The sequence below is a fragment of the Rhineura floridana genome, chromosome 6 (genome assembly GCF_030035675.1).
Source record: "Rhineura floridana isolate rRhiFlo1 chromosome 6, rRhiFlo1.hap2, whole genome shotgun sequence".
NCBI classification, from domain to species: domain Eukaryota; kingdom Metazoa; phylum Chordata; class Lepidosauria; order Squamata; family Rhineuridae; genus Rhineura; species Rhineura floridana.
Window position 1 is genome coordinate 99,572,644 of NC_084485.1, and position 15,233 is coordinate 99,587,876.

Sequence of the window (15,233 nt, forward strand, 5' to 3'; positions counted from 1 at the left end):
TTTCTCAGTGTAACTTTGGCCTGGATTGGGAGTTGGATGTTGCGTAAGTCCCTTGCCTTGGCCCCACCTCCAACACACTCCCAGAATGCCCCTTTTTGGGGGCCTTCCGCCGGCACCCCTTCCCCCAGGCTAGGCTTCCCTGGCAGACCCCTGGCTGAACTGGCAGGGTCCCAGCTCCTGAAGGGCTTCCGCTGGCAGAGCCTAGAGGAGCCGGGACCCTGCCAGCTCGGCCGGGGGTCTGCCATATCCAACTCTCCTCAGCCCAGTGTAAATATGAGTTGGATTGCGCCCTGAGCTATGAAGCCCACTTAGCAACCACAAGTACAATAGTTGATAGTTGTTCTCACTGAATAGGTTAATGATCCATTAGAACTGCCTTGTGTGAGGCTGGGCAACTGTGCCCTTGTCTCTTTTCCAGCTACTGCATTTCTGTCCTGAGCTTAATTAAATCTTGATCCTGAAACTTTACTGTGTTTGTACAGATCTCTGCACTTGCCCATTATAAAAATGCTATTATCCAAACTATAACAATCAGATTTGTATTTTTAGTCGTTTTAAACAATAAATTCAGCACTAATATTAATGTTTTAGAAGAGTTAGAGAATGCCAACAGTTTGAAAGGAAAACTACACAAGTTATTCGCAGTGCAATCCTGTGCATGTCTATTCAGGTAAGACCCACTGAGTTCAATGGAGCTTATTCCCAGATATGTTTGTACAGGACTGCAGTGTGTGTATTACAAAGAATATAGGATAGGAGATGAAACTGCATTCTCATTGCTTTGAGTGACTTTACTTTTTGAATTATCTCACTAATTTTCTGTTCTGATAATGCTGCCTCTCTTTTTGTATCTATGTGTTTGTGCATATAGAAACTAAAGATGAGAAATATGCATTGTCACTAGCCTTTGTTTATCAAAGATCCTTTACATGGAACATTTATGTATTTTGGATAAGTTATACACTTAGAGTACAACTGGCTACAGACTTGATAGTAAAACCAACATAAAATTACTGGGTTTTACCCAACACTGTGTGAGCAGAATTCCCATTTGTCTCCCCGTGTACCCCCAAAGCGTGCTCTGGAGAGCCCCGCAACCCCTCGAACATATTTTGAGGGTGTCGGGCTGCAGGGGAGAGGAGGGGAAAATTCCACTGTGCAAGCAAAGGTCCACTGCACATGTTGGACAGCAGCATTGGATACACCCCAATCAGTCTGATAATTCATATGGGAAGAGACCATGGCTCAGTGGTAGAGCACACGTTTTGCATGCAGGGAGGCTAAGGTTCTATCCCAGGCATCTCCAGTTAAAAGGAGACAATTCCGGGATAGATGGACAAATAGTCTGCCCTAGCATAAGGCAGCTTGCTATGCTCCTATTAGCACCAAACCTGAAGGTGCAGTTCATGTCAGAAAAAGGGCTTCACTTCTCTGTGGAAGATCTGCTTTCCAGTGAAAACCTCCACTAGTACTGTTTTTAAAGGACACAAATAATTACATTCATATAACCATTCAGGCTGTGCTGTGCTAAAAGACTCTTAAATTTTTATTTATTTTTTCTCCCACACAATAGAACCTCAGAAATTGACGCTGTTTGTAACTCAGAAACATTTATCTCTACTGAAACATCTGGAACTCTTCAAGGCATTCATCCAGTCCACCCACCCAGTTCCCAAAACACTGCCTCAGTTTTGTGCATATCCCCTGAACCTTCCTACACTTGATGCCAGAATTTATGTATACTACTATTCAGTCTCACTCAGAGTTCAACAGAAGCAGAAACATGGGGGAAGGAGATAGATCTATTCTTGTTGCCCAGCCTCTGGAGTTTCCAAACTCTATAAACAGTTTATGAGACATTCCGCACCTGTTCATAAACCAGAGCAATCTCTTTAAAATGTAAAAGAACTAAACACTACACCTACTGTAGGCTGATAAAATGTAAATAATAGGACCTAACAAGAATGATAATTAATAACATGTCAGCAAGTTGCCCTCAGAGATTTTTTTAAAAATGGATGCATTTTAATATATATTTCTTTATGCCAATCATACCTACTCTTTGCCCCAAAAGACAATAATAAATAAAAGTGAACCTTCAAGCTTGCTGTTGTATGCAATTTAATTTGTCCTTTAAATTTTTCTGTCTGGTTTCACACACCCTTTCACAATGCATAGGCTGTTGTTCCATTACCTAGCATTATTAAATTGCACTTATCAATCATTCTTGCCAGGAATGCCATCGCCAACTACATTAAAGAAGTCAGAGAAGTCTGGTTTCAGCAGTCCCTCGCCTTCACAGACCTCTTCCCTCGGAACGGCATTCACACAGCATCATCGACCTGTCATTACAGGACCCAGAGGTGAGGCCTTACCAAAGTGCACCAATGGGCTTGAACTATAACCATGGTGCCCCTAGCCATCAGATTGTGCTATATGTTAGAGTTGCTGTTTCAAGTGAAGGTTTTGGACAGATAGTAGGTGAAGATTTGCTACTTTTCAAGCTAAAGATGGTTTTAATTGCCTAGGAGCTAATCTTGACAAGGAACATGGCTGTGTTTCAAGTTAAGGTGAATTATATTTTAGTATTTTGGGGTATAAGGACCTATTCATTATGTGTTGTTCAGCAAGGACAAGCCATTCTTTCAACAATCCTGCTTTTGCATTGTACAACATTTTGTATTCAGTGTGTATTTAGTCCACTTGCCCTTATCTGCATCCTCTTTTGAAGTTTAAATGACGTACACAAGCTTAATTAGTTTTTAATCAGTGTTTTTGTGGGTGCCTTAAAATAAAGCAGTTGCTATCTCAATTTCCAAGGGGTAAATAATTGGTTAAAAGGAGATCTTCAGATGGAAATAGAAAAATAAAAATTCTAATTGGTTAATATATAAAAGCAAGTTTGCAAAGACCACATTTGTGCTTAGTAACAAGGTTAGAAAAATCACATATATTTGTTTTCCAAGTCATCCAAGATTTTGGGGATTTGCACCTAGGAAGTTTACATATACATTCTTCTCTGCTTAGTGGCATACATAAAGAAACATTCAGTGTTAATAAATTTTATCCAAGAAGATTGCAAGATCAAGTGGCCAGCTGTGACAGAGTTTCTTCCTGCTGCATTTTAGTTTACAGAACATACTAGTTGGTTAAGTATATAACATTTGCTAGGTATTCATATTTCACAAAAGAAGATGCTCGTATTTTATTTTACCTTCAGCACAATCTTATACATGCCAATTCAGAAGTAAGCCCTACTAAGTTCAATGGGGTTTATTTCGAGATAAGCGACTATAGAATTGGAGCCTTAAAGGCTTATTGTCCTCCAAATTACACTCATGTAATCCTGTATTTCAGCCAACTAAAACATCACAAAATAGTGTGCAAGCTTTTGAGTTCTCCAGAACTGTTCAGCAGACCAGACTGGAAAGAAAAAGTGAAGTTGAAAGAAAAAAATTTAGCCAGTGGTAAAGTCATGAATCTGCATCTGGTAAGAATCTTAAGGTAGAATGTGGGAAGAGGAGTGGCTCAGCCAGTAGGATGGAGCTGCAGCAATAGCCTCCAGGTAACAGAGTTGCTGCCGACTACATATCAGGTTGCACTAAGACCTTTAGTATAAACATGAAGCCCATCAAATAGCACTGATGTACAAGTTGTCAACACTATGAAACTGCATAGCTTTCAAAATAAAAGCACACTTGGCTTATTCATCTATGGAGCTGAATGGGTTCATTTGTGGCTAATTATGTAGCAAGTTGCTGGGAGGCAAGCATGCATTTTAAAAACAGTCCTGAAAATTGGTGAAAATAGAAAGGTATTCATAGTCTCAGAGTTACATTAACAGTGTATTCAGCTGTATGCCAGTTGACTCTAGAGGCTGCCCCTGAAACTCAAGGACAGCCTGGACCTATCTCAAGCTTGCAACCAGACTATTGTGCTGCCATAGAAAAAATGGTTTATGCAAGTTTAACTTGATGAGGATTGGCCATCTGAGTGCCACTGGTCTATAAAAAGCATATTGATATAGTTACTGTGTTTTGGCTTTGTAGGCGTATATTCAGACTAAAGGATAGGTCTTCTTCCAGGGGCCTTAGGATTTAATCTTAGTGAGTACAGATGGTGTCACTTCACACTGTTTGTTTGTTTGTTTGTTTATTACAAAGCTCTCTGGGCGGTTTACAGCAATTAAAAACATTAAAAACAAATATACAAATTTTAAAACACAAAAAACAATTTAAAAACACAATTTAAAAAATTTAAAAACAATTTAAAAACACATGCTAAAATGCCTGGGAGAAGAGGAAAATCTTGACCTGGCGCCAAAAAGATAACAGTGTTGGCAACAGGCACACTTTGTCAAAAATATCATTCCATAATGTGGGGGCCACCACTGAGAAGGCCCTGTCCCTTGTTGCCACACTCCCAGCTTCCGTCCAAGTAGGCACCCAGAGGAGAGCCTTGGATGTGGAGCGTAGTGTACGGGTGGGTTCATGTTGGGAGAGGCGTTCCATCAGGTATTGTGGTCCCAAGCTGTGTAAGGCTTTATAGGTTAACACCAGCACCTTGAATCGAGCTTGGAAACATACAGGCAGCCAATGCAAGTGGGCCGGAATCGGTTTTATATGTTCAAACCGTCTGGTCCCTGTTACCAATCTACCCACTGCATTTTGCACAAGCTGCAGCTTCCGAACCATCTTCAAAGGCAGCCCCATGTAGAGCGCATTGCAGTAATCTAACTTGGAGGTTACCAGAGCATGGACAACTGAAGCCAGGTTATCCCTGTCCAAATAGGGGTGTAGCTGGACCACCAACCAAAGTTGGTAGAAGGCACTCCGTGCCACCGAGGCTACCTGACCCTCAAGTGACAGAGATGGTTCTAGGAGAACCCCCAAGCTACGAACCTGCTTCTTCAGGGGGAGTGCGACCCCATCCAGGACAGGTTGGACATCCACCATCCAGTCAGAAGAACCACCCACTAACAGCATCTTAATCTTGTCTGGGTTGAGCCTCAGTTTATTAGCCCTCATCCAGTCCATTATCACAGCCAGGCATTGGTTCAGCACATTGACAGCCTCACCTGAAGAAGATGAAAAGGAGAAATAGAGCTGCATGTCATCAGCATACTGATGGCAACGCACTCCAAAGCTCCAGATTACTGCACCCAACAGTTTCATGTAGATGTTGAACAGCATGGGGGACAGAACTGACCCCTGCGGAATCCCATACTGGAGAGTCCAGGATGCCGAGCAACGTTCCCCAAGCACCACCTTCTGGAGGCAACCTGCCAAGTAGGAGCGGAACCACTGCTATGCAGTACCTCCCACTCCCAACTCAACCAGTCTCCCCAGAAGGATACCATGGTAGATGGTATTGAAAGCCGCTGAGAGATCAAGGAGAATCAACAGAGTCACACTCCCCCTGTCTCTCTCCCAACAGAGGTCATCATACAGGGTGACCAAGGCTGTTTCCATGCCAAAACCAGGCCTGAAACCCGACTGAAATGAATCCAGATAATCGGTCTCATCCAAGAGTGTCTGGAGTTGGCCTGCCACCACTCATTCAAGGACCTTGCCCAGGAATGGAACATTTGCTACCGGCCTATAGTTCAGATTTTCTGGGTCCAGGGAGGGTCTCTTCAGGAGTGGTCTCACTACCGCCTCTTTCAGGCAGCCAGGGACCACCACCTCTCACAGAGAGGCATTAATTACTTCCCCGGCCCAGCCGGCTGTTCCATCCCTGCTAGCTTTTATTAGCCAAGAAGGGCAAGGAGCCAGCACAGAAGTGGTTGCACGAACCTGTCCAAGCACCTTGTCAACGTCCTCAAGCTGTACCAACTGAAACTCATCCAAGAAATTGGGACAAGGCTGTGCTCTGGATACCTTGCTTGATTCACCTGCTATAACACTGCAGTCTAAGTCCTGGCGGATGCTAAAGATTTTATGCTGGAAGTGCCTAGCAAATTCATTACAGCAGGCCTCAGATGGTTCTACCATGTCCTTGGGGCCAGTGCGTAATAGCCTCCAGACAATTCTGAAGAGCTCCGCTGGGCAGCAGATTGATGATTTGATAGTGGCAGCAAAATATTATTTTTTTGCTGCCCTCACTGCCCCTAAATATAGCTTACCATAGGCATCAGTGTGTAATTGCATCCACTGTTACAACTTCTTGAAATTTCACACACTCTCCTAGATGTCAGAGGGGAAAACATTCCTGAAGAGAAGTAAGGGGCAGGATGCCCCCTTACAGTCTAGTCCCTGATCATCTTTGAAGCTTTGGGCTTTTGTAGACATTTTGTCTTTCAAATGCAGAGTGGCAAGTTCTTAGTTAAACCATGAACTTCTGTCTCAGTGGGGCAGACCTGCACCAATAGCTTCACGGCAGAGTCATTGTCACTTGTCAGGAGGGGTGAGGTGGCCAGGCTAGGACTGTGTGGGTGGAGCAGCAGAGTCAATGTGGTGCTCCCACCAATGTGCTTGCACAACCCCAACCTCCCCTCTGCCTTGTTCCTCCCCTCCCTGTAATTGGCAGCAGCAACTCCAGAACTGTAGTCCTTATGTGTTCCAATAATAAATCCCAAGATTATATTAAAAGATAAATTGTTACTCAGAAGCTCCTGCAGAGTAAATAAGCAAAGATGTATCAGGCCTATCTGTTTTACTATTTTCTCAATCAGATACCCCTTATAAAGATAAAAGAAAATCTTGAACAGATAAAGATAGAAAATGTTGCTGTATTTCTTCAGAGAGCTTTTCACTGAAAAGGGTCTTTATTTCAAGGGTCTGTAGCTGCAAACCAGAGTCTGTATTGACCAGTATTGACCTGTATTGACATGAAGGTTGTCATCTGCTTATTCTTGTGTCTTTGTTCCCTGTTGTCTCTGTCACAAGAATCTGATGGTCAGTCTACACATCATGTGTAATGTGTAGCATATAGCTAAATTCTAGGTGGGTTTTTCCCCTCAACTTAATTAGATGTGGCTGGGATCACACCTCCTGCCCTCTGAAAATCCCTTCTGCAACAACAATCCTCATAGCCATATGAGGAAGGGTGATAATTGGGGTGGAGGGATCATAGCTAGGTAGGGAAGGGATAAATCTCCCTTCCCAAACATTGCAGTCCTGGTAACAATCAGAAGGATCCCCACTATAAATAAGCAAAGAAAATATGGAGACATAGCTGCACACTACAGATTAAGTGTAACACGTAGGTTGATCCCAATTTGGCAAGTGAGAATCCTTGTGCAGCATCAGTGGGCTCAATTATTTATGCCTTCATATACCTGAATTTTGTGCTCACCTGGTCAGATTTATGGAGCTCTGTTGAATCACACTCTGCCAATAACCATGCAAGGATTATTTCTGCATTTGCTCAAGACAGTTCTTTATTTTATTTTATTTCTATTCTGCCCATCCTCCCAAAGGACTCAGTTGCCTAAAAGATATTAGCACCTATTTCTCAGTGTGATGTCTGAACACAGCCACTATCTGTAGTTTAGTGAGATGTAAACAAGCTCAGCATCCTCCGAGGTTTTTACACTCCCCCTCATTTCTTCTCCAGCATGACCAGGAGAAGGAGTTCAGAAGGGTTCACTTCTGCTTTTAGTTAACTACAGCTTGCCATGTCATCTGCACCTAGAACTATGGTTAACATTAATTATAGTTTATTTAAATAAGCTGGCTTCAGAAATCACAGATTAAAGTTGAGTTGTTTGAAAGTAACCGTAGTTAATGTTAACTATAGTTCTGGGTTTGGACAATGTGAAGGGGGGGAAAGGAAATGGACTGCCTTCAAGTCAATCCTGACTTATGGTGACCCTATGAATAAGGTTTTCATGGTAAGTGGCATTCAGAGAGGGTTTACCATTGTTTCCCTCTGAGCCTAGTCCTCCTCAGCTTGCCACAGCTGCACAAACCAGCCCCTTCCTTGTCTGCAACTGCCAGCTGAGGGCAACTGGGCTCCTTGGAACTATGCAGCTTGTCCATGGCTGCCCAGGTGGCAGGGCACAAAACCCCTGAGCCACTCACTGTGGGGATGATCTTTAGCTGGCCCTTGACACCCAGGAGACACGAGCGAGGATTTGAACTCACATACTCTGGACTCCCAGCCAGGCTCTCCTCCCCACGGTGCTATACCAGCTGTTCTTGGACAATGTAACAAACCACAATGAAGTGGAAGTGGAAACTTCTAAATAATAATAATAATAATAATAATTTAATTTGTGGGTCGCCTATCTGGCCAATGGCCACTCTAGGCGACATACAATTTAACAACAATACATTACATCATAATAAAATACATCATAAAATACAATATAACAATAAAACAATAAAACAGTTCCAGTACAGAGTAGTAGGCTATTGGTCGTAAAAATTTAACCCTCCCCGTAAGTCCCAAAGGCCTGTCTGAAGAGCCAGGTCTTCAAAGCTTGGCGGAATACATTCAGGGAAGGGGCATGTCGAAGGTCATACGGGAGGGAGTTCCAGAGAGTGGGGGCCGCCACTGAAAATGCCCTCTCTCTTGTCCCCGCCAACCTAGCTGTTTTAGTTGGCGGGATTGAGAGAAGGTCCTGTGTGGCTGATCTTGTTGGGCGGCAAGGTTGGTGGCGCTGAAGGCGCTCCATCAGATAAACTGGGCCGAGACCGTATAGGGATTTAAAGGTTAATACCAACACCTTGAATTGGGCCCGGAAAATAACTGGGAGCCAGTGTAGGTCGAACAACACTGGGGTGATGTGTTCCCGGCGGCGACAGTTTGTAAGTAGTCGAGCCGCAGCATTTTGTATAAGTTGTAATTTCCGGACCGTTTTCAAGGGTAACCCCACGTAGAGCGCATTACAGTAATCCAACCGAGAGGTGACCAGGGCATGTACCACCAGTGGGAGCTGATGAGCAGGAAGGTAGGGCTGCAGTCTACGAATGAGGTGTAATTGATACCAAGCTGCCCGGCTCACTGCCGAAATCTGAGCCTCCATGGACAGCTTGGAATCAAGAACAACCCCAAGGCTGCGGACCTGGTCCTTCAGGGGCAATTTCACCCCGTCGAACACCAGGTCAACATCTCCCAGCCTTCCCTTGTCTCCCACGAGTAGCACCTCAGTCTTATCAGGATTCAACTTCAGCCTGTTCCTTCCCATCCATCCACTCACGGATTCCAGGCACTTGGACATGGTCTCCACAGCAGACTCTGGTGAAGATTTAAACGAGAGATAGAGCTGAGTGTCATCCGCATATTGGTGACACTGCAGCCCAAATCTCCTGATGATTGTCCCCAGCGGCTTCATATAGATATTAAATAGCATGGGAGAGAGGATAGAGCCCTGTGGCACACCACAATTGAGAGGCCAAGGGTCTGAAACCTCCTCCCCCAATGCTACCTGTTGATGCCTGTCGGAAAGAAAGGAATGGAACCACCGTAGTACAGTGCCTCCTATTCCCGATTCCTCCAGGCGATGTAAAAGGATACTGTGGTTGACAGTATCAAAAGCCGCTGAGAGATCGAGGAGGACAAGAAAGGTGAATTCTCCCCTATCTAATGCCCTCCTCATATCATCAACTAGAGCGACCAATGCTGTTTCAGTTCCATGTCCAGTCCTGAACCCCGATTGGTATGGATCCAAATAATCCGTTTCATCCAAGTGTGTCGACAACTGATTAGCCACCACTCGCTCAATGATCTTGCCCAGGAATGGTAGGTTCGAAATTGGGCGAAAGTTATTCAAAACTTGGGGATCCAAGGAGGACTTCTTTAAGATGGGCTTTACAATTGCCTCCTTGAGTGCTAATGGCATTACACCCTCCTCCAAGGATGCATTGACCACCGCCTTAATCCCCTCGCCCAATTTCTCTTTGCAGCTCACAAGGAGCCACGATGGGCAAGGATCAGTTAGACAGGTGGTAGGCTTCACAGTTGAGAGCACCTTGTCCACATCCTCAGAAGGAAGAGGTCGAAACCGATCCCATTTGACCGGATTGCAATTGGCCAACTCTGTTTCATTTGCTGTGTCCACGGCGTACGGAATTGAGCTCCGTAAATGTTCGATTTTGTCGGCAAAGTGCTTTGCTAATTTGTCACAGGAGGCCTTAGACTGTTCCAAGGGTTCCTGAGCAACTGGACCGACCAGGCTTCGGACCACTTGGAACAACCTCCTGGGACAGCACTCTGCAGACGCAATAGAGGCAGCAAAGAACCTCTTCTTTTCTGCCTTTATTGCCACTTGGTAGGCAGTTACTGCTGCTCTAACCTGTGTCCGGACATCTTCGAAACGGGATTTCCGCCACCGGCGTTCTAGTCGTCTCACCTCCTGTCTCAGATTTCGCAACCGTGGAGTATACCAAGGTGCTAACTGAGTTCTGTTCAGGGGGAGAGGACGTTTCGGCGCCACGCGGTCCAGAGCCCTGGTGATCCCCTCATTCCACTCCATCACCAGGGTATCGACCGTGCGGCCTTCAGCAGGTTCCAATTCCCCAAGCGCAGTCAGGAATCCTTCTGGATCCATTAGGCGTCTGGGTCGGACCATTCTAATAGGTCCTTTTCCCCTACGGATGGTGTGTGGTATCGAGAAGTCTATATTTACCAGATAGTGGTCTGACCATGACACAGGGGTGGAAGAAGCCACCCCCAACTTCAGAACACTTCCCTCCCCTCCCAGGACAAATATAAGGTCGAGAGCATGACCGGCTACATGGGTGGGCCCAATATTACTAAGGTGCAGTTCCCAGGAAGCCATGGTTTCCAGGAAATCCCGAGGGGCTCCTACGAGAGTGGCCTCAGCATGTACATTGAAGTCCCCGAGAATTAACAGCTCTGGGGACAACGCACGTACAGCCGAGACCATCTCTAGCACCTCGGCCAGGGAGTCTGCTGTGCAGCGGGGTGGGCGGTACACAAGCAGGATCCCCAAACTGCCCTTCGGGCCCAACCTCCAGTACATGCAGTCAACAAACTTAGTCCTATGAAGAGGAGGTCTGGTAAAAACTAGAGACTCCCGATAGATGACTGCCACACCTCCTCCCCGCCTTCCCACCCTCGGTTGTTGTGCATAATGGAAACCCGGCGGACACATGGCCTCAAGAATGGGAGCTGAGGCCTCATCCAGCCAGGTCTCCGTAATACATGCCAGGTCTGCTTGCCCATCCAAGATTATATCACGGATATGCGATGTTTTTTGTACTACAGACCTGGTATTACACAACAACAATCGAAGGTCTGTAGGAATCCTGCATCCCCCAGTTGTCATCTGGTTCTGAACAGACCCGGAACATGGGATGGGTATTACACATCTATCCCGTGTTCCCCTCATCTGGCATGGTCTGCCAACAGTACCATTCCAGCGTCTGCCGCCCACTCTTTCTATAGTTTGGCCCCTCACCCTCCCTGTCACATCCCCCCCTGACTTGCACATGCCCCTGTCCATTTCGCCAATCAGACAGGCCACCCACCCTAAAACAATAATGAGCCGGAGACCCGCCTCTAACACTCTGATACTGCTAAATTAAATTAAAATTAAAATTAAAATCATTACAATAAACTCCTTCTCCCAGCCAAGCAAAACTAGGCTTGTTTTTGTTTTACTAAACTATCATTTAGACTAGAGGAACATCTGAATGCAGACAATTATTTGACGTAGCCTTGGGGGGGGGGGAGGGAGTTGATGTCTGAATGCGAACAATTATTTGGCATAATCTCCAAAAATGGGGAGAAAGTTGCCAGAGATTTTGAATGTCTCAGCTTAAGTCAAGATTTGAACCATCCTGAAATTTAACACAGACGGTATTCAGGCTGTGTATTGAATTTGTGGTGTCAATTCATCTGGATGGTGCCAGTCTCAGGAGTTGCATGAGGGGCTCAGTCATGCTTCCTTGGCCAGAAAAAGAGCTGAGACGCTTGGGAATATGTAATGGCCAGACAAAGCAATCAGGGAACAGCTCTTGGCAAAACATGGCCTCTCTATGCTGAGAACCTGATGTATGTCAAAATGTCTGTGACTTATAGGGATGGGTGAGAATTTCGATTCAGTTCGCATTTCAAGCAGAATTTATCACATTCGCTATTTCTGAAACAATATGAGAACCAAAACACAGCCATCCTTTGAAATTCACATTTATTAGAATTTTGGGATGCAGTTTGCCAACTAAAGAACATTAACAAAAATGCATATATTAGAGGAACGTGTGCATAAAAATGAATATATGAGTTTAAATAACATGAAAATAGGCATGAAATGATGATAAATGGCTTGCAAAAATGTGTGCCTTTGTCATAACTGCCTACAAAAATGTGTTTATTTGGAGAAATTCACACTAAAATGGTGGGGAAATGAAGAGAACCAAATTTAACATTGGAAAAATGAGAAACTGAGTGTGGGGAAATGGTTAGAGTGATGGAGCTTGACCTGGGAGACTAGGGTTCAAATCCCCAATCAGTCATAAAGTTCATTGGGTGACACTGGGCCAGTCATTGTCTCTCAGCCTAACCTACCTCAGAGAGTTTTGAGAATAAAATGGCGAGAGAGGGAAGCATGTGCACCACCTTGAGCTCCTTGGAAAAAAGGTGGGATACACACACAAATGCTTGCTCGGGGACACTTAGGAAAGACAAAGGACAAGACACCAGTTGCAGGGAAAGGAAGGGAGAAAACCTCCAGGGACAAGAGATAAAAAAATTCAGTTAAGCTCCACATATTTTGAACATCCTCAAACAATAATTTTCAGCCTGGTTTCAAGTTGCTGTAATAATGTTTTTCTTGTGCATCTGGAGGTTTCCTTCCTGCCTTTCCCTATAAATCCTAAGGAATCTGGGAATCTGTGTTCCATTGCTACCAGTTTCTGACAGTCCACTAAATAAGACCAATGAAGCATGTGGAGTAGCTTAATTCAGGCTTAAGAAGGCAAGATCTTTGGGTTTGTTGTCACCATGGAGGATGAATATTACGTTCATAGCCTCATCCAGGACGCCAAGAGTTTGCTGTGTGTGTAGTAAAGGTGAACGAGAGGGAAAGAGAAAGAGGAGAGGACTTAAACACCTCCAGGCAACTACGTCTGCCCCCTCATCCTCCTGGTAGCCTTGTACCTGACTGCAGTTGCCATCCATCATCTGGCAAGCCTCTTAAAATCAGGCCCAGCAGCACAGAACAGGATTTGAGGACACTGCAGCTGCTGTCGGTTTAACTGCTATCAGCAGTAGAGCTATATAGCAGAGCCTCATCCTGTGTGCCGGCTGACCCCAGGGGGGGTCAACCCAGAAAGGGAGACACCAAAGGGACCATGCCTTTGGGGACATCAGGGTTGGAACAAGGGCGAGGATACCACCCCATTTTGGTTTCCTGTGTTGATTTACTTTCTGTCCCACCTGTGAGTATTTTATTCTTTTTATTGTATTCAACATGCAACTGGGTTGTGTGAGAGGCTGAACTGCATGATACATATTGGTCTTACGTTTTTTTGGGTGCCTAATGTGAGAAACTGGTGCATCCCAAGTGATGGTGTTTGCCCCATGTGAGAGATGAGATGCCTGCTTATTAGTTTTGTTCCTTTTATTGGAGGGTGGGTATATCTAGGGCAGACTGTATTGTGGTCTAATTGTTGTGTATTGATGTCTGCATAGCCTGGTATATTCTTTTTATTAATATTATTTCTAGCAGAGTGTTTCTACATATACAATGAGTCTTGGAGGGACAGTTCTGGAGGAGGGGATTGTTGTGCAATCTAAGTAATTGAGGAGAGGGGTAGGCATGGTAGAAAGAAATGTTGGAGGGGTCGGGGTGTCACTAGGGGGGTGGGGGGGTGCGGACCGCACCAGGCGACACCATCAGAGGGGGGTGACTCTCAGCTTTAAGTTTTTAAAAAATTAAGTTTCTAGGTGGTCCGGTTCTCGAGATATACATAAAAACATCAGCCGCCCCCCAGTGGCGTCACTACGGGGGTGCGGGGGGTGCAGACCACACCAGGTGACACCATCAGAGGGGGGTGATTCTCAGCTTTAATTTAAAAAAAATAAGTTTCTAGGTGGTCCGGTTCTCGAGATATACATAAAAACGTCAGCCACCCCGTTAAATCTTTTTTTAAACTACTGTATAGCACTTCGTAGCTTTAACCCCGCCCATTCAGGATTGTGGCCAATCAGTGAAGTGTTTGTTTGACCTGTGGCAGTGTCTAGTAAACCTCATTGCAAGGCCAGAAAATGATGGTTCCCCCCCCCGTTTATCTGAAAATCTCATAAATTGGGTAAGTATATATATTTCAGTTTTTTCCCCTCTTGTGTGTAGGAGTCAGATCCTGGGCAGTGTTTTCAAAACCTTCCCAATACTTGCTTTTGTGGGGGTAAAAGCATTGCTAATCCTATATGTCCAGAGTAAATCCCATTGAATTCAATAGGATTTACTTTTGAGTAGACATGGTTATGAATGTGCTGAAAATCAATGGGACTTTGGAGTGAATGTAAAAAAGAATTGTGTTTGTGTTCTAACTCTTTCTGCCCCCTTCTCCAGTCCTATTTAAAAGCAAGTAGGCAGGGCTTACTTAGGTATTACAGTTTTTATTCTGTAGGAAACGAATACTGATTTTTTTTAAAACTAATACTGATTTTTCTGCAATGACCAACTGGTTTGACAATAAACTATTATATGGGCTGTATGTATTTATACATCTGCAGTGTGTGTGTGTAGTCTTTCCAACAACCCTGTGAAGTAGGGTTGGAAACCAAGGCAGCTCACAAGAAGAAATAAAGCCATTTAAAATCCAATAACCATAAAGCAAGAATAAACAGTTGGAAAACAGCCTAAAGAGGCATGATTCTGAATTTTGGGTTGGGTGAATGAAGTTTCTTTATTTATTATTTGATTTATATCCCGCCCTTCCTCCCAGTAGGAGCCCAGGGCGGCAAACAAAAGCACTAAAAGCACTTTAAAACATCATAAAAACAGACTTTAAAATATATTAAAACATCTTTGAAAATATTTTTTAAAAGCTTTAAAAAGACATTTTTTAAAAACAAAGAAAAGGCTTAAAAACATATTAAAAAGCAATTCCAACACAGACTTAGACTTGGATATGGTCTCAACTTAAAAGAACAAGTTGAAAGAACAAGTTCCTTATCACTTGAGGCTGTAGTTCTCTGCACACTTCCCAGTTTGAGTAAGCCCCATTGAATACATTGGGACTTGCTTCTGAGTAAACAAACATCGGATTGCACTATAAATATATTTAAAGATTGTGTAATTCATAAACATATTTGAT

General features: G+C 44.3%; 1 protein-coding gene across 4 annotated transcripts in view; it reads left to right on the plus strand.

Annotated features, from left to right (window-relative positions):
* Positions 1–15,233, plus strand: part of NFIA (nuclear factor I A) — a 446,003-nt gene that overhangs the window by 337,936 nt on the left and 92,834 nt on the right. For all 4 annotated transcript variants that reach the window (XM_061633238.1, XM_061633241.1, XM_061633237.1 and 1 more), the window contains one exon: positions 2,235–2,363. In XM_061633238.1, coding sequence (XP_061489222.1) covers positions 2,235–2,363 — 129 coding nt within the window. The remainder of the gene's footprint in view (positions 1–2,234; positions 2,364–15,233) is intronic.